Raw genomic sequence first — 22440 nt, forward strand, 5'->3', positions numbered from 1 at the left:
TCTCCAGTTAGGAGAAGATACGTTCCTCGGTCCAGATACGTGAAACGCGTAAGGATGATGATCAGCGTCATCTTCCTTAACCACCACCGTCTTCGGAGGCGTAGCCGCCACGGATTCAGATTCCTTAGTCTCTTCTTCCACCGACGCACAATTCGACATCAACATTGTTAAAAATATGATCTTTGTTTCCTCTTCTTCTAAGCAAACTACAGATTCAGATAACTCTCTTCTCAGTTCTCAGTGAGAAACGGATTCGAGTGGTTATTTCTAGCGTTGGAACTGGAAAACAAAATTTTAATTTCTTAGATTGTGATTAATATGAAATAAATGATTTGAAACGCCTGAGATTTGCGGATCTATCAAACGGTCATCTCCTTTTTGTTGTCGGCTTATGTGTAAATACCATTTATACGCTCAACGTTTTTGTCGTGGAAGGTCTTTGCTTCAGGGGTATAACCATAAATTAGTCCACGTTGGAGTGTGGTAGCCAGAAATACAAGCGCGTATGTGTGCTGTGAAAGATTTCACCTTTCAGTACTTCTTACTAATCCTATGATACCAAGAAAGCTTTTTCTTAATCAAATGTTTATACTCGTTGCTTATACAGTTTGTTGTGTATTAAAATATATATTATACAATTTTTTTTCTTTAAAAAGTAAACGAGAGGAAATAATAATAATGTTATACTTTTTTGTTTACACGAATCGAATATTGCGGTTTTTGGAAGTATTTATGATCCGATCCGTTTCGTCCAAATAACTAATTATCCAATTCGATTCGATCTGTATCTATCCGTATATGCGATGTTCTAGATATCCAGAAATTTTTAAAATTTTAAACGGATATCTAATTCATATATATAATTTTAAATATATGTATATATATGCATATAACAGATCGGATATCCATTCTTAAAAATATTAGTATTTGTGATTTGCTTTGTTCTTACGAACAGTGGATATCAGTATTTTCTTTGTTTCATAAAGATATGGATAACCGAATTTTGGGTTCGAACTGAAACGGATAACAAATTAAATCAAAATTAACATATATTTTGCCCCTAAAAAAGAGGACATGAGAAAATGATTTTATACAAGTTAAAGACGAGTCCATTTATAGCAGAAACATTACATACATTTTTTTATTGAAGGTGAAAAAAATATGTGCAGTGGGTGATACCATTTATGAAATTATGACAGGTATCTATCTCATAAGGTGGATTATGGTGGATAATCATTATTCTTAACACTCGTCTTTGATTATCCATTTTGCATTAGGTATTGTCTCACTAAAAGCTTATCATGAAAAAATAATAGGATAAAAATATGAGAAAAGGAAAGGAATACAATAACGTTATTTATCCCTGAAAATGTTGAACATAACTCCCTTCATATATCATGTAGCATATATATTCTGATCCTATGCACTTGTTTTTGAAATGTTGTAATGGAAAACGTTTTAGTGGAACAAATCAGCTGGACAGTAACGTAAACGAATATAATTTGTAAGTCACTGCCACCAAATAAAACTTACCTCCATAGGATTACCGAAACCGGGAATCGGCCATATCACACCCTCCAAAATTAGACAAAAGTCTTTGAAATCTCTTTTAGCATGTGTTCAAAGGAAAAACTTCTCCAAGAAAATGTCTTACATAAATAGCATATGTTTTGATCTTTCTCTTCTCGGTAATATTATTGGATAGGAAGTACAAGACATGATCCTATGTTGAGAAGGTTCCATTTCTTCAAGATTTTCTTTCACGTCTTGATATCTTATTGTTCCATTGCCAAAAAAAATTTTCACTAATTTCATGTTTCTAGCTTGCTTGTAGTTTGATGGATAGTTTTTTGTAGTCTAATCATGATATCAGCGTGTGTTCCCTAATACCATAGAGGATGAGACATCAATTTACCGCAAACCAAGCTTCTTTTTTCTTCAAAAAGCATGTCATTCAAAGCATGAGCATCCACATGCCTATAAGCATGTAGTTTCTGTCCTTTGGCATGTGGAATATGTGTTTGAATTGTGGAGGCTTTTCAAACCAATTCCTCTTTATTCTATTGAGCGGAGAGCTTAAATCCTCTAGATTTTCAAAGATTCAGCGATAAAACACTTTTTCGATATTCTTATTCTTCTTTTTATACTCTGTCAGAGGGAAGTACATGGACATAGGTTGTATTTATGTCGTTCATCCTCGGAATCCTGCAACAAGCAAACAGTTGGAAGAAGTTCTACCTAGTTATACCAGTAGTACAAAAATAAAAAGACTAGTTTTAGCTACTTCTACCCCAAAACCAGCTAAGACATCATCAAACTATTTCCAATTACTTAATTTTGATCACTCACCAACATTTCTTCCTATCAATACCGAAGTAGTGATCCCTATTTCTACCATTGTGTTTGCCAAACTACGAGGAGAGGGAGGTAGAACTACTAACTGTTGTGTCCTTACTGTGGCTTATGGTTCGGCTGCTACTTCCTTCATCCTTATATCTTTCTTCTACATTCATATGGATTTTATCAACAATCCGAGTCCATGACGCCGAGCTCTTCTAAGATTCTCTCTCTCTTTTTTCTCTTTCACTTGAGTTCACATATTCTTCAAATTCTTCTGTTTTTTGTACTTCTTCAACTGAGTGTTTTCTTCTTTACACGAGTTCAAAGTTTCTTCTTCTTCACAAGAGTTTGCTGTCTCTACTTCTCGAACTTCTTCTTTAGAATAATTTTTCTCCGTCACACGCTTCGCTTTCTTCTTTCTCGTCCACCTTTCCTTATCTATCTTCTCTTCTCTGCCATAGTTAAGGAAAAACTGATAACCTACACTATATACATGAGTCGAGAGAGACACCACGCTACCCCAAATTGACTTCAAAATACACGACTTGTCGAGAGATAACATTCCCCTAAATCAAAATCAAAATCAATATGAGTGAAGAAACTTACCTCGTTTGTTTCTTTCTCGTATCAGCTTCTCCCAATTCTTCCTAGTTTGGTGAGTCTCCTTTCTTGACGACATTTTGATTTCAGACAAAGAGTAAAAGAGAGCCAAATATCATTCTCTTTAATTTGGAGATTGATTTTAGGGTTTGGTTCATGACTTGGTCCAATGGCGGTAATTAGATAAGTAGATTTTGTCTTGGTTTCTTTTATGGAAACAATTATAATTTTATTAATATCAAATAAAGTTCAAACACATTACAAGAAAAAATAAACTTTCAATAATTACATTTTTTATGAATTTGAAATTGAAAAATAATAACATGATGCTAACTAACTCATCCGTAGAATAAACTGATTCGTTAACTTTATTCAATTTCATTTTGGTCTAATATGATCTTATTTTTGGCTGTCATATGTTGTGCTCAAAAGCCTTTCATCAATTATAAGATCATTTGATATGATCCATCTGTTATATCGCAATACGTCGCACACTCCCGCTCCAGGAGACAACATGCTTTGTTGTAGTTATTTTCCATGGTATAAATATTCTTTTGTGTTGATATCTATAAGCACATAAACCGATCATCATCTTTTGATTCGTTAATAGTAAAAACATTCTTAGTCGGGTGTCCACCGTCATAACAATCTGCCCCTCCAAAACTGTGATACCAAGTTTCTTAATCATAGTGAAATCCACTACTTTTCGAACGAGTACAGCAAATGAGCTTCTCCATTGAACTCCATTCACTGAGGCAGGCCAACAAATATCAAAGCAAAGATAATTGTCCATATTGTTCAAGAAGTATGACCGTTCCACACAAACTTCTTCGTCTATGCATATCTCCACTAATAATACTCCAGGATCCCAATTACGATAAGTACGTACCACTAAGCCTATAACTGTTTAGTAATAAGAGTAAATAACCTTTGGAGAGAAGAATTCAAAACATACTCGCAATAAACAACCCATATAAATAGCCATCTGTGGTAGCACAAAGGAATAAAGTTGGAGAAATGCAACTCTAAATTTCTTAAGATGAGCAGTAAATACCAGTAAGAAGGACACCGGCGAAGAAAATCAAATAACCAGAAAAAACTCTTATCAGTATTGATGAGAGACGAAATGGTTACATAGACGAACCAGCGAATTTTTTTGGTAGTGGTAGAGAACAAGAGTAAACAGACAGCAATCATCAACCACGAAGAAACGTCAATGAAGTCTATCAGAGAACGGACTGGATTGAAGATTAATGATCTCGTACCCTTTCGCATTCTCCATAGAACCAAAAGAGAATTTTATTAATCTATCTTATTAACAACAAAAAAAAAAGGAAATGAGCACAACCGGTGCTGGAGTCAATGTTGGAAAGTCGCCTTATTCGGCCTAGAGAGAAAACAATTGTAAATATCATGATTTCTCCTAATTTTAATGTAATTTACATATATTTCAAATTTAAAATAAATGAAAACAATAATATTACAATTAAAAATGTAATAATATTTTTTATTAATGTATCAAGAAATATTTTCCTTTGAAATTTAATATTGATACTAAATTTTCATTAACCTTAATTTTTTTAATTGAAAAGTTATTTCTAAATTTGTTCTTCATATTACATTTACATATTTACAACATCCAACCTAAATCCACAATTATATATAACACCTGTTTTGTCACTTTTGTTTATCCAAGTGTGAATCAATCAAATGTATAAATTTGTAAAACAAATATTAAAATATGTAATATAGAATTTTTTTTTTTATTTTAATAGTTTTTGTTCAAATATTCATTTTTATGCACATTTTAAGTTACATATTATGACAAAAATCTATCAACTTTTACTTTTTATAAAAAAACGATAAAGAACATATGTTATCCTATTTAATCTTGTAGAAAAACATATGGCCTTTCATATGTTCAAAATTTTCATTACCAAAATATATTTAACACATTTATAAAAAAAAAATAACAAATATTTTTTTTTGAGAAACATGTTCATTTGAGTATAACTTTGAAATTTAAATGTTTCAAATGATATTGTATGTCATTAAACTAATTAAAATTATTCAAATTTATGTAAACAAAATTGACCAAAAATATACCATTTGGTTGACATTTCATCTTCCCTTTTTAGAGGACATTAACTCAGGATGCCCTTATTGAAAAAAAAAAATACTTTTTCTACCTCTTCTCTATTTTCAACTAGTGGTATTCCGGCGATACGCGCCGGGTTCATATGTTTTATTCTTATTTTATGGTCTTAGTAAAGAAAATATGTTCAAAAATATGAAAAATGAAAATGAAAATATTTTGGAAGAGAATGATATTTTTACGATCCATTTGATAGTGGTTAGCGAATGTAGTGCATTACTTTGTTTTGAAGTTGCTTAGTTCAAAGTGGAATAGCATAAGTGGTTTTGACTAATCGATTCAATAAAAGTAGAATAAATAGCCGATAGTCGTAACAAAGCTAATTTAGTTAGAATTTAACATGAAGTAAAGTTGATGTTTTATTCAGGGAACATACTTATACAGTTAAGTACCAATGATAGATTGTTGAAATCAATGATAGATTGTTGTGTATTGAGCCTATAGATGTAGACTTGGAGTGTGCACCGTGGATTCGCTCCTGAAGGTCTTGTTTAGTGTGAGAACTCAAAAGAAAGAAGTGGTTCATTATTAATTCTTTGGTTATTTGTTTGAGTTCAAATTTAAAATCAGTATACGGTGTTATAGCTATGTCTTATAGATGGTGAATTTATGTTATCGATTTTCTTGACTTCTTGTAACATTTTGTTTAGAGGATCATTTATTCAGAAGTTTTGTTTTTTTTTGATAAATGTTTGTTTACGTTAGATTGTTAATTTTTATCAGAATTATCTCTAATAATTTTTATTTAGTGTGGATTTGTAAGAGAGCATTATATTATATGTTTTTAATTGACGTTACATTTTATTAATAATATAACTATTATTTACATTTTGTTCAGGATTCTTATGTTTTAATTAAGCAGCAATACTTGTACTATTTATTTCAAAGTTTTCTTAGGGTTCTTAGTTTTTAAACCAATTGAATCATATAATGAAGCTTCTGCTAATTTAACTTATATTTGTTTAATCATTTCTATTTTTTTTTCTGTAAACGTTGGATGATTTATTAGACTGTATTTTTATATATCTAGTTACGTAATGAACTGGGATGGTAGGAGAGTTATAATATAGTCCTTAGTTGGGGATTAGGGACACATGAGCATTGCTTGTAGATATACGAATTTAAAAAATATTAATTTCTGGTGCATTTGATATTGTTGATATAGAATTTAGAGACCTGACATATAAAGGAATTTATGAGTGCATGTTTGATGGAAAACCTCTGGTTTATGCTATTCAGTTAGGAGACCCCACACTTGTACGTCAAGTAAAGGCATTTCCGACTCCCCTCGAGCCTATCTCTAAAGATTCTTACTAATGCAAGCGATGCAATAATTTTTTTTTTTTCTGTAAATTGTTTTAGTGTTTGTATGTATGGATGACTGAGAAGTTAATGTCTATTATGGTGGAAGATTAAACTGAAACTTTATAGAGGAACTCAATACATAAGGGAGAAATAATCTTTGACCCAAAAAAATGGAGAAATAATCATTCTTAAAAAAGGTAAAGACTGGAAATGTTATTTGCTTCTCTTTGAGAAATCTAAAGGACAAACTGTTCCGGTCTTTTAAAGTAGTAACAATTGTTGCATAGATGGTCCATGTTGAGGATGTCACAACTTGGTGGGGTTGGAGCCTTCCCATGTTGGTTAAATATCGGGTCTTCATAGGAATACTATAGACACTTAGACATAAACTCACACACACTTAGACAAAAGAAGTTTGTGTGATTCAAACCTCATCGATGGAGCGTTAGTTATCACCAATCTGTGAATACTTGCTCTGAAAATTCTTCTGAGTTTGCCATCGAGGATTATAGGAGGGTGCAAGACTTGCAGATGGATGACTTGGTGTGTGGTAGGAGCTGTTCTGCTCTCCATATTTCCCCCCAAGAAGACGCAGATGAGCTCTGCATTATACTACATTTAATAATACTTGCAAGTGCTGGCTTGTTCGAACGTACTAATGAAGGCTACATGACTACGAAACTTATAAATCCAAGACATGTGGATGCTTATTGTTAAAAAGATTTGCATTGATAAAAGAAATAATAACCACCACGTCACTGAGTATTTTTTTTTTAAAGGGAAATAGATGCTTATTGTCAGGTTCTCACAGGGGACTCATTCTACACGTGCTTTCTTCGGGGCAATCTTTCCAGAACAACTTGTTCTTTCGCTGCTGCTAAACGCCCGGGAAGTGAAACATCAGATGTAGTTGCTTGCTCTTCAACTTTGCAAGTGTTAGCAAGTCTGGCATCTGATCCTGGTGTCACAGCTTCAGGGACTTGTACACCTTCCTGTTATCAACATAACAAAGTCTGTCACCATTTATTTTTATAACCAGTAAATTCACATTAGGAGAAGTTACTAATACTCACAGGAAAGGTTGGCATAGGTGCAAGCTCTCGTGCAGGAAATATGAGGGAAATGGTAAAGGTTTGGTGGTTTGCAGTAAAATTGAAGTCTTTTAATCTGAGCTGGAAGGTATAGGTACTCCCAACAATATCAGCCAGTGATCGAGGCAGGTCAGTGTCAACCTGAGCATTAACATATCCCCTGCAAACCGGTCAAACCCCCATTATATATGAATCACTTTGCACAAGTAATAATAGGCGCTGATATTTAGAGGTTTATTATAGGTCATACCACAATCTGTGCAGCCTCAGAAGCTTCAATGCCAGTCAGTTTAGTCACCTTCGTATCAAAGCCAAGGAAAGCCGCTGTGCCAGTGTTGTCTAACACAGAAAGTATTGCCCTGTACCTGTCGTAAGGGAAAGAATATTTGGTTTTTGCTTCCAATACACAGAAATTCAAAGTTAAAAATTACTTACCTGAGTTCAGTCACAACATTAGTTTTATTGCAGGCGACACATGTGAAGAAAGATTCCTCTCGGACGAGTTTCTTTGACCACCCGAAGCAGCCAATATAACACCAACCCTCATCTTTCTGAATCGCGGTCACTACAGAGAAACTCAATGATCTGTCAAGTTTAGGAGAAGAACACAATTCTGAATTATATTCTCAAAGAGTCCTAAATTTGAATATAACAGACTTTACCTGAGGATCAGCAGTGATAATAAAAAATTTAAAAAGCTACATTTGTCTTACGCCCCGAGGATTGTGCTTGTGGAGAAGAGGTACAGAAAGTTTTCAAATACTCGTAGAGCCGTCAAACCGTAGATGCTTTCGACGTGAATCTTTTGAACGACGTTGAAGTGAAAAACTGAGGTTGCATCATTCACTACTCCTTCTCCAAGGACTAAGCTGTATAGCAATGGAGTCTCATCTTGATGGAGAATATGTAATGTTAACATGGATATTGTAAAATCTTGTAAACATACAAGCTTGAGAAGAAGGAATCTCAGGACAGAGATACTCTTTTAAAAAATCAAGAACCTGTAGAGTGCAAACAGTATCAGTTGATGAGAGTATGGTTCGGATGGCTGAATCAAGAAAAGAAAATATTCACTCTCAAAACCATCTAAAACAATAAGATAAAAAATAAAATAAATGCTACAGATAAAAGACAATATAAGGTCTCACCAAGATAGTCTCGAGCAGTCAATCCCTTGAATCCCAACTTGGGAAACAGCCACCAAGTGCCTGGTTCAGATGATGATTTAAAGTTTGCATCATCATGGTCGTCAGTCAAGGCATACAAGTTTGAAGAATGTAAAAAGGATTTTTACCAAACGAAATAATGGTAGTAGAGATGAAAACACCAATCACACCAAAGGACATGATGGTTAAAAAGCTGTAAAAAAGGTTTGAGTTGCTGTGGGATGCGAAGAGGTCGATTGAATGAATGCTTCCCAGTGGAAATGGTGTGGTGGGTTAATCATGCAAAAACTCAGAGTCAGTCACAGATTAATGGAAGTTTGAGACCCTACGGAGGAGATCGGAACGGTGATTTAGTTTCTGGAGTTTTCATCGGGCAGTCTACGTAGGTCACCAGCAAAGAAGAAGAAACCTAGAATTAGTGAGCACATAATATTTCAAAGGATTGGGCTTATCATAATGTTTCAAGAGCCCCAGTCATAAGCTGTAAAAATAGCTCAGTCCTAATAGCGGATGAGATAACCGGAATAGAAAAAATAAATTCAGACGGCGCAGTTGGTTTGGCGAGGCGACACGTGGCGAAAAAATCCCCACTCTCCTTGAGGACGTGGAGGAAGGAGGAAAGAACATAGTCTACTTTATTGTATAAGATACCATTTTGTGTTTGCACTTACAAAATTAGCCTTCTATTTTTTAATATAAATATTACACTTCACCTTTACTAATACATCTAATTTTTCATTTAAATAAATCAACAATAAATCTCAACCACCTGACCCCACAATGCAATCTTAACCAATGAAATCACACTAGGCCCAATCTTTTTCCCAATCGTACTCATCATCTTCATCCTCCATTGACAAGTTTTGAAGCTCAAATAAGAGGTATTTATGTCCGTTTTGATGATTTTTAAAAATAAATATCATTAAAATGAAGTTTCTATCATGGATAATATATAAAAAAAAAGATTTGATGTAAATTTTGAGAGATTAAAAACGTTTTCATAACTGTGTTTTTGGGTTTCAGGTTCATTTTATGTCCATTTTCGATGATTTGTTTGTAGAATATCATTAAAATGAAATATATATCATGAGTAATGTAAATAATGTAAAATTAGATAGTAATTCAAAGAGAAATTGAAAACGATTTTAAAAATTGTGGTTAGGTTTAAGGTTGGCTTTAAAAAATGTAGTTGTTATTTAAAAGGAAAATGTATCTTGAACTGACATTTTTTTTCCAACTTGATGTATATTTTATAAACCATATCATCATCACCACAACATACAAAGATTTCCACGGTAGCTACAAAACGAAAAAAACAGAGCAACAAACAGCCAACAGTCATCAGCGGTAAACAACAGCTTAAATCCAAAAAAAATAAAGCAGATGAAAGCATACATTCATCCTCCAGCAATGTTGACAGCCAGATTGGGGAGCCTGGTGCAACATAAGACTGAAAGACAAAGCTTAAGAACACTTAATTAGAGCAATGAACATAGCTCTTCTGTTTGATGACGGATGTTCAAACACTAACCTCCAATCCAAAAATTATCAAGCGAGCGATTTGTAAGTAAACTATACATCCAATATAAGAATTCACAGTAAAAATGATCTGACTAAAAATTAACTAGGTTGGTACAGTGGTTATAATATTTCATAGTGACCTTACTTATAGAGTTTTCTTATAATACTTATAGAGTTATGGTTGATTATTTATAAAAGTTTTAATTATGTTACATGTTGAATATTTTATGAGTTCTTCTATGGAGTCTCAAGTCATGAATATATGCCGCCACACTATTGCAGAAAGATTAACAAACAAGGAAGAAGTTTTACATACACTAAAAGTATTTCTTCTAGATTGAAATGAGGAAAGGAAAACCGCAACGGTTTCCATCAGTTGGAGAATCTTGTGGAAGAGAAATTATACATACATTTTTGTCCATTGTCTTGTATGTCCCCAATACTCTTATCGATTTGGTTACACGCATGATTGGTGTTGATGTATCATACGCAACAACATGGATTGGAATAAGACAAACTGCTAATGAAGTGCGAGGAAATCCAGAAGAGAACTTGTATTTATTATATTTTCATTGTGTGTAATCGGACCACTAGGATTATTGGGTTTATTGTGTGTAATCGGACTAGTAGGATTACTAGGTTTATCGTGTATAATACAGACTACTAGCATTACTGGGTTTATTATGTGTAATCTGGACTACTAAGATTACTTGGTTTTATTAAGTGTAATTTGAAACCCTTATATATTGCAAGTACTGCGTATATTTAACATATAAAACCCATATATTATCTATTAGTAGATTATGTATATAGTAAATAAGACTATTAAAACTATTTAAATGATTATTTTCTATAGTTATAGGAATATTTATCATTTTCTCAAAATGATTCCTTAATTTTCATGGTTATTGTGTGAATTATAAGGTTATAGTAAGAAGAATCTATTAAAAAAAAACTTATTTCTAGTAAACTATTTAAGTATTACTATTTCTTAATGACATTCATTGTATACAATCATTGGTTTTACTATCAAATATTTTATTTGGATATGGTTTTATTAATAAAACTTAAAATTTGACTAAGTATTACTATGTGTAAGGTAGCATTACTACTATCTTGAAGATTACCAAGAAATACTAAGTGTAATTAGAATATTAAATTTTTGAATATAATGGCTATATGTTTTACATGAGTATTTTTTAAATTATTATTTTAACATGTGATGTGCATACATGTTTTTTACATGCATACTTTTTATATTATTATTTTAACATGCGCAAAACAAAAAGAATTTTATGAAACATAAAACGTTTTTAAAATTAAAATAAGAAGATATAAATGTTTTTAATACTTTTTAATTATTGTAAATGATGAAAGGTGTAATGTGATATATTACCTAAACTTAATATCTACTGACAAACAAAAAGTGTTTGTAGAAGAGAAAAAAAGACTTTTAAACTTTAATCCTACATTTTATAAAAGCAATTTAATATGAGCATTTTTTTCAAATGAAACATGCTCAAATTGAGTGTATAATTAAATATTAACATATATTTAAATCTTTTTCTATATATAATCTGATCTGATTACAAAACTGTATGTGTTCATTTCGTATTCTCTTCAGTTTGCCTCTGCAATAAACCTGATATCACACTAATCCGCTTAAACCTCCAGTTATTGCTGGCTGATACGGTTCCTTGTCGATGAAGATCGGTCGACCCAGTTCTAGTCTTCCTCAACTCACCTCTGTTCTAGACCGACGATGATACCGAGGAACGCCTCAGCACAAAATTTGCCGAAGAAACTGAATACAACAAACACAACAAACATTAATAGAGACAGAACCTCATCACTAATGCACTGAGAAAGACAGAGGAGCATGCTTACCTTCTGTACAAGAGCGTCAACATTGTCCTTTTGCTCAAGTCTTACCGGCATTGCCAACAAGTTATGGTTCGACAACTCACCTCCCTGTTATTAAAGACATCAGAAGATCCTGTATCAACTAATAATATTTGATTCCTTTGTATCTAACTGAAACTTAAAGAAAATCCAACCTTAGACCTCAAAGTATTACTTGACCAAATGGATACCATAAGGTAAGCCTTTCAACTTCTCACTCACCAGTTCAGATTCCTGAACAATATCCCATCAAGTTAGACATGAGATGCATCAACAAATATAAACAAAATGGATAGGGAAAACCCACAACCAGTCACTACAAGGTAGAAATACTGACCAATCTTGTTATGCGAGAACGGTGATCCCCTGACATCGTAAGCTGCAAAACGAAAGCAAAGAATACAGCGCTCAGTATCAATATCCGCTTACAATCATTTGAATAAGATCTTTAAATAAAGTATTGAAATTCTGAGTCATAACATCCGTAAAACATGAAGCTGACTCTTCTTTTGACGGATTGTCCAAAAATTTTACCCTCTCTAACACTGCCTTGCAGCTCTGATCTTCAGATACAGCCGTCGGCCTCTGGGCGCTTGGGCCGTCGTCTTCTGATTGAAACGTCAAGTGAAATCCTCCAAATTGATACAATTTATACCAAAACCTCTTCAAAAGGCACATAAAGGATCTATGATGGAGAAGAATGGTCTTGGATCTCTTAATAAGAAAAAGAAGGCTAGGTCTTCCACTGCTTTCGCTTCCTTTGATATCCCTTCCTAGCTTCTGGGTGTGAGTTATAGTCTCCTTCGATTGGAGAGCTTGTGATGTTCAGATTGATCGAAGAGCTTCCGTTTGAGAGCTTGTGATGGCTAGCCTCTGTGCCCTTCATCTCTGCCTCGGAATCAACTTTGCAAGCAAACTGGGAAGAATCGAAGAGAAATCGGTGTATGACACAGCACATAAAATGCTCATCGGGAAACAAAATAGAGAGAATCAAACAGAAATTGGTCAATGATACGCCGAGAAAACGCTTGCCGTGAAGACTTCAGTCTCAAATAAAGACTAAGCTAGTTCCATGGACTTTGCAGATTTCATTTCCTTAGATTGCAGAATAAAAATGGAGGAGTCGGATGGGGAAAGTATTCTTATATACCCTAGTTAGAAAATTTCTATTCTTACTACCCCACCATTTTTCTAACCCACCATTTTTCCACTCCTTTCCCCTTTCCCTTCTTACCTTTTTTTTAATTATTTTTTTTCTTCTTTTTAAACATCGCAGGACCCACCATTATTCTTTCTATTTCCTTTATTTTTTCGGGTGGGTCCCATATTACTTTCTGTACAGACCAGATTTAAATTTCAGGTGGGTTCCAGATTTTATTTTCCAAATCGTTTTTTAAATTTTTTTTTAAATTGTTAAATGATTAATATAGCTAAAAATTCATGCAAAACAAAAACTTTCTGTTTATCTTGAAATAATATTTTCATAAACAATAAAATAACAAAATGAATTATTAAAATAATATTTTAATCCCACAATTATTTTTCAAAAATAAATTTAGTAACATATTTAAATAAATTAATTTTCTTTAACTAAAATTTTATTTCTTTTATATAAAAGCAATCAAATTTTAAATTAGATATTTTATATTTAAATCAAAAATTAATTTCAAAAAATATATAAATTATTTCAATAATATTTCAGAAATAAAAAATTTAATAAAATATATATTTAAATAATATTTTAACAAACAATTAATTTTAAAATTAAACTTAATAAAAAAATATATAATTGGTTTTTACATAAAAATATTTCAAAATAATAAATTTAATAAAAAATATATTTCAATAATATTTTTATTAAAAATTAATTCCAAATTTCCTAAATTTAATTTTTATATATTTTATATGACCTTTAAATTGAAAAATAATATATTTCATATTTTTACTATTTATATTTGTAATGAAATTAACAATCTATATAAATTATAAATAATATTCTCCTTGTTTTATAAAAAGTAAGTTTGACACTTTTTCTTGTTATGTAAGGAGTATCATTTAAAATTCCAATTCAGTTATAATTATTTTAACTTTAATATTATTTACAAAATACTTTGATTTTATGAATAATTTATATGTTTTAAAATCTTTTGATTAAATATATGTATTTATTAAGAGCATGAATGCATTCTAAACATTTTTAATCTTTGCGAAAAATATCAAAATTACATTCTTCTTGAAATGGAACGATATATAGAATTTTATATAAATTTGAAGATTTAATATTATATTTTTATTTATATAAATGTGTACGTGGACTACTAGGACTACTTTGTACTACTTTGTATTACCTTGGACTACTATGTAGTATACATATTTCTAAGAACTTTATATTTTTGGCTTATTATATATTTTCAGCAGATATAGCTTATATATTTTGAATTAAATTTCCACATATGTGTTTAGATATCAAATTAGTCATGAAATCTTTAATATTTCTTAAGTTGTTAGGAAAATTATCACTTCCACAAAAAACTTCCTTATACTTCCATATCTAATGTCTCGATGGTGATGTTATAATAAGGTGAATCACACAAATTACATATTTTCAAAATTTTGTTTCTACGAAAGTGTTATATACCATCTAAAACTATCTAAATGCATTGGTTCTACTAGCAATATTTTGTTTTTCACGTGGTATTACTAATAAATGTTAAAATTGACAAAATTATTACTATGAACAAGATAATATTACTACTACCTTGAGTACTACTGAGTGTAAATATAATAATAGTGCTTTTTGAATATATGGCATGTAGACATTTTAAATGAGTACATTTTTAATTATATTTCAATAAGATGTGTTAAATATGACTGAAGAACAGACTTTCTCTTCTTTTTCAAAGCTGGGTTTAAAAAAGCGTGCTAAGGCGTCGCTAAGGCGTGAGGCGACCTTGGTTGGGAGGGGCACCGCCTCGAGGAGGTGAAGCAAGGCGAATTCGAGTAAGCGTTGCTTCAACCTCGTCTCAAGCCGCCTTTCACGCCTCACGCTTCATCACGCTTCATCGCTTATGCAACTAAAGGTAAGATTCCTATCACAAGTTATTAACATATAATATTCACTTTCTTTTTATGGTTTCAAAACTTCAATTCACTTCAAACTATTTAGTGTCTTTACATTTTTTAATAGATATTTTCATGCGTGAATCTTAAGTCTATATTCTTTTTTTCTGGTTCTATAAATCTTTTGTTTCTAAATCTATGAAGACTTAGATTTATGTTTAGTTTATTTTAAGGATTTGTTGGTTTGATTCTCTTTTTTGAAGACTTTATTGGATCAATTCTCTGTTTTATGCTCTGTTTATGAATACTTATTAATTTTTAATTTTAATGATTTAGGATAATGACAAAGAATGGAAGAACCTGAATGATTCTATGACTAACCACTTATCCTAGGTGTATTTTTTCAGGCTACGCCTTAAGTTGGTGAGGCGGTCTGAAGCGACGCTATAGCTTTGAGGCGAGCTTGACCTTCCTCACCGCCTCAAGGCTTGAAGCGCTATTTTAAACCCAGCTTCAAAGCCTGGTGGATTTGTTGCGTCAACTCATGTTGCTATCTTCGCCTCTACAACCGTATTTCTAGAAGATGATGTTGCTTGTCAACCTTCACCAGACTGTAGCTTGGTTGCTGCTACTACTCTCAGATGTAGTTGAACATTTGTTATTTTAAATTAGCAAGAAGAGAAAGTGTTGCAAAACTTATATTACTCCACCTTCGCATGAGTGCTAAAGAAACTATCATCGCTGATTGTAGAAATGGTGAAGTTACTGGTTGGGGGTGAAGTTTTATGGAGTGAAACGAATTTGGAAAACGTATCCTTTGCCAGCTAGCTCTTCAAGGCATCTTGGTAGCCATTGCAGACACATCTTTCTTGGTGAGTTTAATCATCTCCCTATCAAAGACCACAAACATGGCACTATCGTTGCCGTCATAACCGGTAGATCAACATGGAACCTGGATAAAGAGGGCGATAAATGTGAGCATATATGTAAAATTGGCTTTACTTTTAGATACTTGTAAGGATATACACTTCGAACCTGATAACCCCAGTCACATTGGGAGAAACACATCTGTTGCACCGAAGGGAAGTGTCGGATTTGTCCAACTTCCTGCTGCATCACTATCCATTTTGTTGGAGGACCCCAACTATCCGAGCTATACAAATAAAATCAGCTTCATGTGTCTAAACAGAAACAACATACTTACCATTTGCTGTTGCTATTTTACAGCCACATAGGACTAACAAAATGTGTTCAAAGCGTGAGTGTTACCTGCTCATTAGAGCTGGAGATGAACATGTTGAGTTCTCTAACTGACACAAGTTGTTTATTTTATCCCTTTCATGGTATCAACATGCGTGAAAACCTCTCCTGCTGCACTGCACAAAAACATATCTTTGCCAAATATTAACAGATATTTAAATTTAAGTTCAAGCCAAGACAGTTTGAGATGTTACCTGCTTGTGAACTTTTTGATGGCAGTGTCAAAGTAAAATTTGTTGCTGGTGTGGAGTTAAGATATAGGTTTCCTGCAGAAGCAAAAGTGTTTCCTAGACTATGTTAAAAAGTAAAATTTATATTGGGAAAATAATGCGGTGACCTTTTTTTTATCTTCTCAAACTCTGGAGTTGCTTTTTTTATCTTCTCACACGCAAACCTAGTGCCCCACCTAACAAAGCAAATCAATATGAGGATAGAAATACAAAGGATAGAAATAGAAGGAAACAAAAGAAATCGGATATAACTAATATGCAAATCAGTATGATTCAAGAATGATATAGATAACCCAAACTTATTAATTAGAAACGGAAAAAAGAAAATACAAAGCAATCAAACCATATTCAGATGTAGCTAAAACAACAAATCATATTCAGATGCAATTTAAAAGTGCATGTAAGAAGAGTGGATAAGTCCAGCCTTTTGACTATTGAGTACATAATCATACCTTCTTTACTTGCTCGCAGCTAAAAGCAAAAATCATCATGTAGACGACTGAAGAACAGACTTTCTCTTCTTTTTTTAGAATCATTTTCTTGCCTTTGGGAATATCCTCTTCTCTCCTTCGTGCTCTTGTACTGCCTCCTTCTCAAACCTCTATGTCATTTTCTTGCCACTGGGAATTAAGTGCTCTTGTACTGCCTCCTTCTCAAACCTCTATGTCACTTTCTTGCCACTGGGAATTAAATCACGGAAGTTGTCGCTGTTGCGTTCAGTAAGCAACTATGATGATGAAACGATCTTCAAGGAGACGAAGCAATAAGGTGGAAGGTTTTCCAAGTGTAACAGGTAAAATGGAGAAGTTCACTGAGTCATATATGACAGAAGCGGTGGCGGCCATGGAAACTTTCTTCAGATCTTCAACGCTGGTGTAGCTAACACGTCATCCATTTGCTCATTTTATCTGACCTACTACCAATAAGTTAAAAAAAAATGATACATCTTGTAGTCTTAAGAATCACAAAATAACAGAAAAAGACACCTTTGATCCGTATATTAGATAACTTTCTTGTGTTCAGAACCATAAAGAGTAGAGAGCTGAGAAACATTACCAACGTCACAGTCTATGACTCACAGAGCGTAAAAGTTAACACCAGCCTCTCCTAAGATCTTTATTCAAGAAAAAAAAATTAAAAAGTGAGTATTTTTTGTAACTCTTAAAGTGAGTATTTTGATATGTTTGAGTTCCAAACAATCAGATGAAACACAAATGAAGGAAACCCCGATATTAAGATGTATATTTATATAAGCCCTGTTCGTTTGGTTGCTGCAGGTTTCGGCGTCAGCGGCAGCGTCTGCGTCGGCGGCGGCGGCAGCGTCAATGAAAACAGTTGTTGTTCGCTGACGCAGACGCTGCCGCAGACGCTGCCGCTGACGCTGCCGCAGATTATTGTTCGTTTAGAAGACGCACGAAGTTGAGGTCGACGCCGACGCTACCGCAGGAAGCAGATTTTTGGGTTGTTCGTTTGACAGACGCAGCGGCTATTTTCATTTTTTCAGATTTATTTTAATTTTTTTATAAAATTGTATTTAAATAAATCAAGTGTAGTTTAAACATATTTACATCCATTAAAATATTATGTTTACTTGATAATAATTTTTTGGTCAATTATACGGTCTCAACACTGAATGGTTGTTCACGCTCCATCAATTGTTTTGCTAGCATATTCTTCACTTCAAGAGCAGCTGTCCTTTTTTCACATGCCTCCACAGCCACATCTTTCTCCTTACGCCTTCGTTTTGCTCTTGAACCTCCAGAATGAGTCTGAGCTGCTGGTTGAGTTTGGCGAGGAGCTTGGCCCTGGGTTTCTGTCTCTGCTGCTGGCTGAGAATCAGCTTCATCCTCAGCAATATCTCCACCAACTCTCGAATTCAAGCTTGCTTCTCCATGTTGAGCACTCCAACCTTCTGCTCCAGTAACTACTACACCACCAAATTCTGCTTCAAACATATCCATGTTATCAATTTCTTTGCAGAAGGCTTTTCTAATTCCTGGACACTCCTATATAACACAGAAAGAGTAAGTCAGTGATAAAATCAGTGATAGAATCAGTCACAAACTTCTAATAAGCTCAATTATTTCAACACAAGTACATTTTAACAGCTAAGTTCACAAAAGAGAAAATGAGAAACTGACCCTTTCGCGCTCTTTCCACCAATCATCTGACATGTCGATCCTTCCCATGTTATCATACCCAAGTCCTGTCCTGTTCTGAGTCAGCATCCTAATCCTGATGTATTTTTTTCTGCTGCTGTCGTACTTGTTCTTGTAGTCCCTCTTCCAATCGGAAAATCCCTTCTTAAACCTCAGCTCAAACGCATCCATGATGTTCTTTTTTCCTACTTTATTCATTTGCTGACCAACCTTATTTCCTTTTCTTCTCTCTTCCGCGTAGAGTTGGAAAAAATACCTAGTTTCCTCAGGTTTCCAATTCTAAAACACACCAAAGCAAGACCCTTAAGCATACGACCTAAAAGACCTAAAGACAGTTCCATACAGCCTAAAGACAGTTCCATACAACCTAAAGACAGTTCAATACAAGCATTAAGACTAGTGTGAGAGAAACTTACATCTTTTGACGTCGACATCTTAAAAAGTGAGAGGAACAGCAGTAGAGAGTGAGTTTGAGAGGGTCTGAGCTTGAGAGAATGAGCTTGAGAAGATCTGAGTCTGCAAAAAAAAAAAAAAGAGAATAAGCAATGTGTTCACGTTTTGGAACAAGTAGTAAAATATATTTGCACTTGTTAGTCACCTTTTCCACTAGGTCTGAGCAAACCTGAGATCAATGGAGCCTGAAATGAGAGAGCCTGCAAAAAGATGCAGAGAAATGGAGCTTATGATCAATGAATCAAAACACATAAGATCTTATGATCAATAAATACTTTATAAATTTTAAACAAATATGGAAGAAAAGCATAAATAAAAATCATTCACAATCCACAGTTTGAAGCATACGTTGAGTGTTCCCTAAACACACACAAATTATTAAAAAATTGAAAAATCAAGTCAAGCCGTCTACTTTCTCCAAATAAGACCAAACAACGTTCCAACAATGTTCCAGGAAACAGAAACAATTTAACTTCTACTTGACTCGGCATATGTTAACTTCTTAAAACAATTTAATACTAAGAAGCAACCCTTTAAGCTTCCCCATGAGTGCAGACTCGTAAACCAATACGTACTAACTACAATAGGATGTTTTTGTAGCCTGCACTTTAAATTTAGAAACCCCAAAAGCTACACTCAGAAGACAACCCATCGTTTATATTAAAAGAACAGACCAGCAATGGAACCATGAAGGTAAAGAAAGGGAGTTACAGCTAGGCCTCTTTCACAATGAAACCAAAGATATATCACAAAAAGACTCACTAGGGAGCATCAAACAATCATCAGAGATTCAAATAATCAGAATGTTGAAACTCTATTTGACTAGCATCAAACGTACCTCAACGAGAAAAGGAGAAGAGAGAGCTTGGAGATGAGATGAGCTCGGAGAAGAGAGAGTTTGGAGATGAGATCAGAGATGGGTAAGAGAGCTTCGAGATGAGATCGGAGATGGGTAAGAGAGCTTGGAGATGAGATCGGAGATGGGTTTTCTTCAGAGAAGAGAGACAGCCCGAGATGGAGACAGATCGTGACAGAGGGAGAGCCAGAGAGCCTGAGATGGATACAGCTCGTGACGGAGAGAGAGCCCGAGATGGAGAGAGCTCGAGATGGAGAGAGAGGTTGAGATGGAGGGAGCTCGAGATGGAGAGAGAGCTTGAGATGGAGAGAGCTCTCAAGATCTTCACTGGTTCTAGGAATGGAGATCGAGAGAGAGAGATAGAGATGGAGCTGCGTCACTTTCCCCGACTGCGTCAAGTTTAGGTTTAGGTTTTTTGTAAATACTAAAACATAGTAAGGGTAAAATAGTAAATTACCTTATTGGCCGCAGGTTTTATGTCGCGACCGCAGGTTTTATCGGCGTCAGCCGCAGGACGCGGCGTTCGGACGCGGCGTCAGACGCAGCTGTCTGCGGCAACGAAACGAACAGGAGTTGACGCCGAATGTTGACGCTGCCGCTGCCGCCGGTACCTGCGGCAACCAAACGAACAGCACCATAGTAGAGACGGAGGTGATGGAAAAAGAGAAGCCAATGAGGAACCTGGATAATGGGTTTTCCTAGGATTTGCATGTGGGCTTGCTTCTGAATCAAGAGGTGATGATTCCGATGATCCGCCTCCAGAACTTTTTGGATCGAGTCAGATATGCTCTTCCGCCAGTCGAAGCGAAAATAGCTGTCCCGGTCTAATCGACTAAGAAGTTCGTCTTTTCAGGATGAAGAAGACCACACAAATTAATTAATCGGCGTCTTCTTCTGAGAGAGAGAGAAGCTTGCTCTAAATCTCTGAAGGTGATTACTGGATTTGAGATGAAACGTTTCAGTTCTTATGATGAGGTTATGCATAGAAAGGAATAACCGAAGTGTTAGGATTAGAAGCATTAATGATCCACAGAATTAAGAATGGGAGATGAAGGGATCGTTCTTAATACAACACTTGTAGGCCCGGTCCACGGAGAAAATCGAAGAAGCAAAGGTTTCCGATCTTCATAAATATATATTAGTTTCGGCCATCAATGTACAAAGTATCATTTAGTTTAGTCGTATAAATGTTGGTGTTTACATCTCAATAACTCGGGTTCGAGCCACAGGTTTGACACTTTTTTCACACTTTTTAAAAGTAGAACCCACCAAAATGCTGACGTGTCGTCTCAGGAATGAATACGATCCTTATATTTGTCATAACTAATTTGAATTCACAAAACTTTTCTAAAAAATTAGCACATATATAAACATATTACAATAATATTAATTAATAAAATATTATATTAAAATATAAAATTTTAAACAAAATAACTTAATTAATATTAAACTTCAAGCAAAATACCATATTATTCCATAAAGTAATTTTCTTAATGCATATATGAGATACTAGTGCATTTCGAAGTAAAAATGGTTCTCCTCATTTTAATTTGTAGATTAAAGATAAAAATTATTCAAATCGGGTGATATTAATACTTGTAAATACATTTTTTAGAGATGTTCTTAGTAAACAAGAAAGCTAGACGTTAGTTTGGAACTCAACTACTAAATTCTAATGTTGACCAATCCTTCTGCCTTCTTAGTTTTTTCTCTCTTTTTAAATTCCTGAACATTACTGGATTATTTTTTTCAAATTTTTTTTTTGAAATTCGAAAATGTTTCTTGTAACTATTTAAAAAAAAAATATATTTTAAAATTATTAAGATTTGTAAATGTAATTATTATTATTTAGATTAAAAAATGTAATATTTTTAAAAATAATTATATATTACAAAATGCAAAAGTCTATAAATGTAATGAATTATAGTTTTGAACATATAATTTGGATTTAAGGTGCAATAGATATTTGGTAAGAATTATTATTTTGTTTTCTAGTACTTTTATCACAAGGATTTTGAAAATCACATGGATACATATAATATTTTGAAAGTTGAGTCTTATGAGTAAAAATGAATAAAATTTATCTCCCAATAACACTAGATTTAGGTATAATTAGAAAATCAATAATAACTAAACTTTTTGAATAACAAGAGATTTGAATTGATTTTGAAAATTTTTAAACCAATAATAATGGATTCTACTAAGATTTTTGAAATCCAAGAACCAATAACAATGGATTCTTAAAATTCACAAACTCTACACAAATTCATCTCCCAATAACCCCCCTAAAGTGATGATTGTTTGTTTGGTTTTCAAATTTTAGTTTTTAGTATTTTGTTGCT

The 22440-nt window shown here is 33.6% G+C and overlaps 3 protein-coding genes and 1 long non-coding RNA gene across 7 annotated transcripts in view; all 4 read right to left on the bottom strand.

Moving 5' to 3' along the window:
* The window catches only part of LOC106318682 (GDSL esterase/lipase At4g10955), a 3487-nt gene extending 3155 nt beyond the window's left edge, over positions 1-332 (bottom strand). Inside the window, exon 1 of the mRNA XM_013756770.1 lies at positions 2-332. Coding sequence (XP_013612224.1) covers positions 2-165 — 164 coding nt within the window. The 5' untranslated portion in view covers positions 166-332. The remainder of the gene's footprint in view (position 1) is intronic.
* An 11320-nt stretch (positions 333-11652) lies between these two features.
* On the bottom strand, positions 11653-13211 carry LOC106316366. 4 transcript variants are annotated; one of them, XR_001264811.1, is made up of 5 exons: positions 12615-13207; positions 12418-12459; positions 12236-12314; positions 12066-12149; positions 11653-11982 (listed from the first exon to the last, which is right to left on the bottom strand). XR_001264811.1 is itself a non-coding variant. In XM_013754241.1 (5 exons), the coding sequence occupies exons 1-5, from the start codon at positions 12756-12758 to the stop codon at positions 11959-11961; spliced, it is 306 nt and encodes a 101-aa protein (XP_013609695.1). In that variant the 5' UTR covers positions 12759-13211; the 3' UTR covers positions 11653-11958. The 4 variants fall into 4 exon arrangements, 1 of the variants encoding a protein (XP_013609695.1); XM_013754241.1 differs by having other exon boundaries at positions 12303-12314; positions 12615-13211; XR_001264812.1 differs by having other exon boundaries at positions 12391-13208.
* A 3256-nt stretch (positions 13212-16467) lies between these two features.
* LOC106317317 lies at positions 16468-16802 on the bottom strand. Its single transcript, XR_001265097.1, has 2 exons — positions 16595-16802; positions 16468-16516 (listed from the first exon to the last, which is right to left on the bottom strand). It is a non-coding gene; the product is annotated as an uncharacterized LOC106317317 (long non-coding RNA).
* Positions 16803-18243: 1441 nt separating this feature from the next.
* LOC106314791 lies at positions 18244-20726 on the bottom strand. Its single transcript, XM_013752611.1, has 5 exons — positions 20556-20726; positions 19388-19442; positions 19206-19305; positions 18772-19068; positions 18244-18636 (listed from the first exon to the last, which is right to left on the bottom strand). The coding sequence occupies exons 3-5, from the start codon at positions 19221-19223 to the stop codon at positions 18244-18246; spliced, it is 708 nt and encodes a 235-aa protein (XP_013608065.1). The 5' UTR covers positions 19224-19305; positions 19388-19442; positions 20556-20726.
* Between the last annotated feature and the right edge of the window lie 1714 nt (positions 20727-22440).

The sequence above is a fragment of the Brassica oleracea genome, chromosome C9 (assembly GCF_000695525.1).
Source record: "Brassica oleracea var. oleracea cultivar TO1000 chromosome C9, BOL, whole genome shotgun sequence".
Lineage (NCBI taxonomy): Eukaryota > Viridiplantae > Streptophyta > Magnoliopsida > Brassicales > Brassicaceae > Brassica > Brassica oleracea.

Coding starts and splice junctions, on each gene's coding strand:
- LOC106314791 (XM_013752611.1), bottom strand. Junction 18,637..18,771: donor GGTGGAAAGAGCGCGAAAGG/GTCAGTTTCTCA, acceptor TGTGTTATATAG/GAGTGTCCAGGAATTAGAAA.
- LOC106316366 (XM_013754241.1), bottom strand. CDS start 12,758: ATGTGCCTTTTGAAGAGGTTTTGGTATAAATTGTATCAATTTGGAGGA. Junction 12,460..12,614: donor GCAAGGCAGTGTTAGAGAGG/GTAAAATTTTTG, acceptor TTCGTTTTGCAG/CTTACGATGTCAGGGGATCA. Junction 11,983..12,065: donor TTGACGCTCTTGTACAGAAG/GTAAGCATGCTC, acceptor TGTTGTATTCAG/TTTCTTCGGCAAATTTTGTG.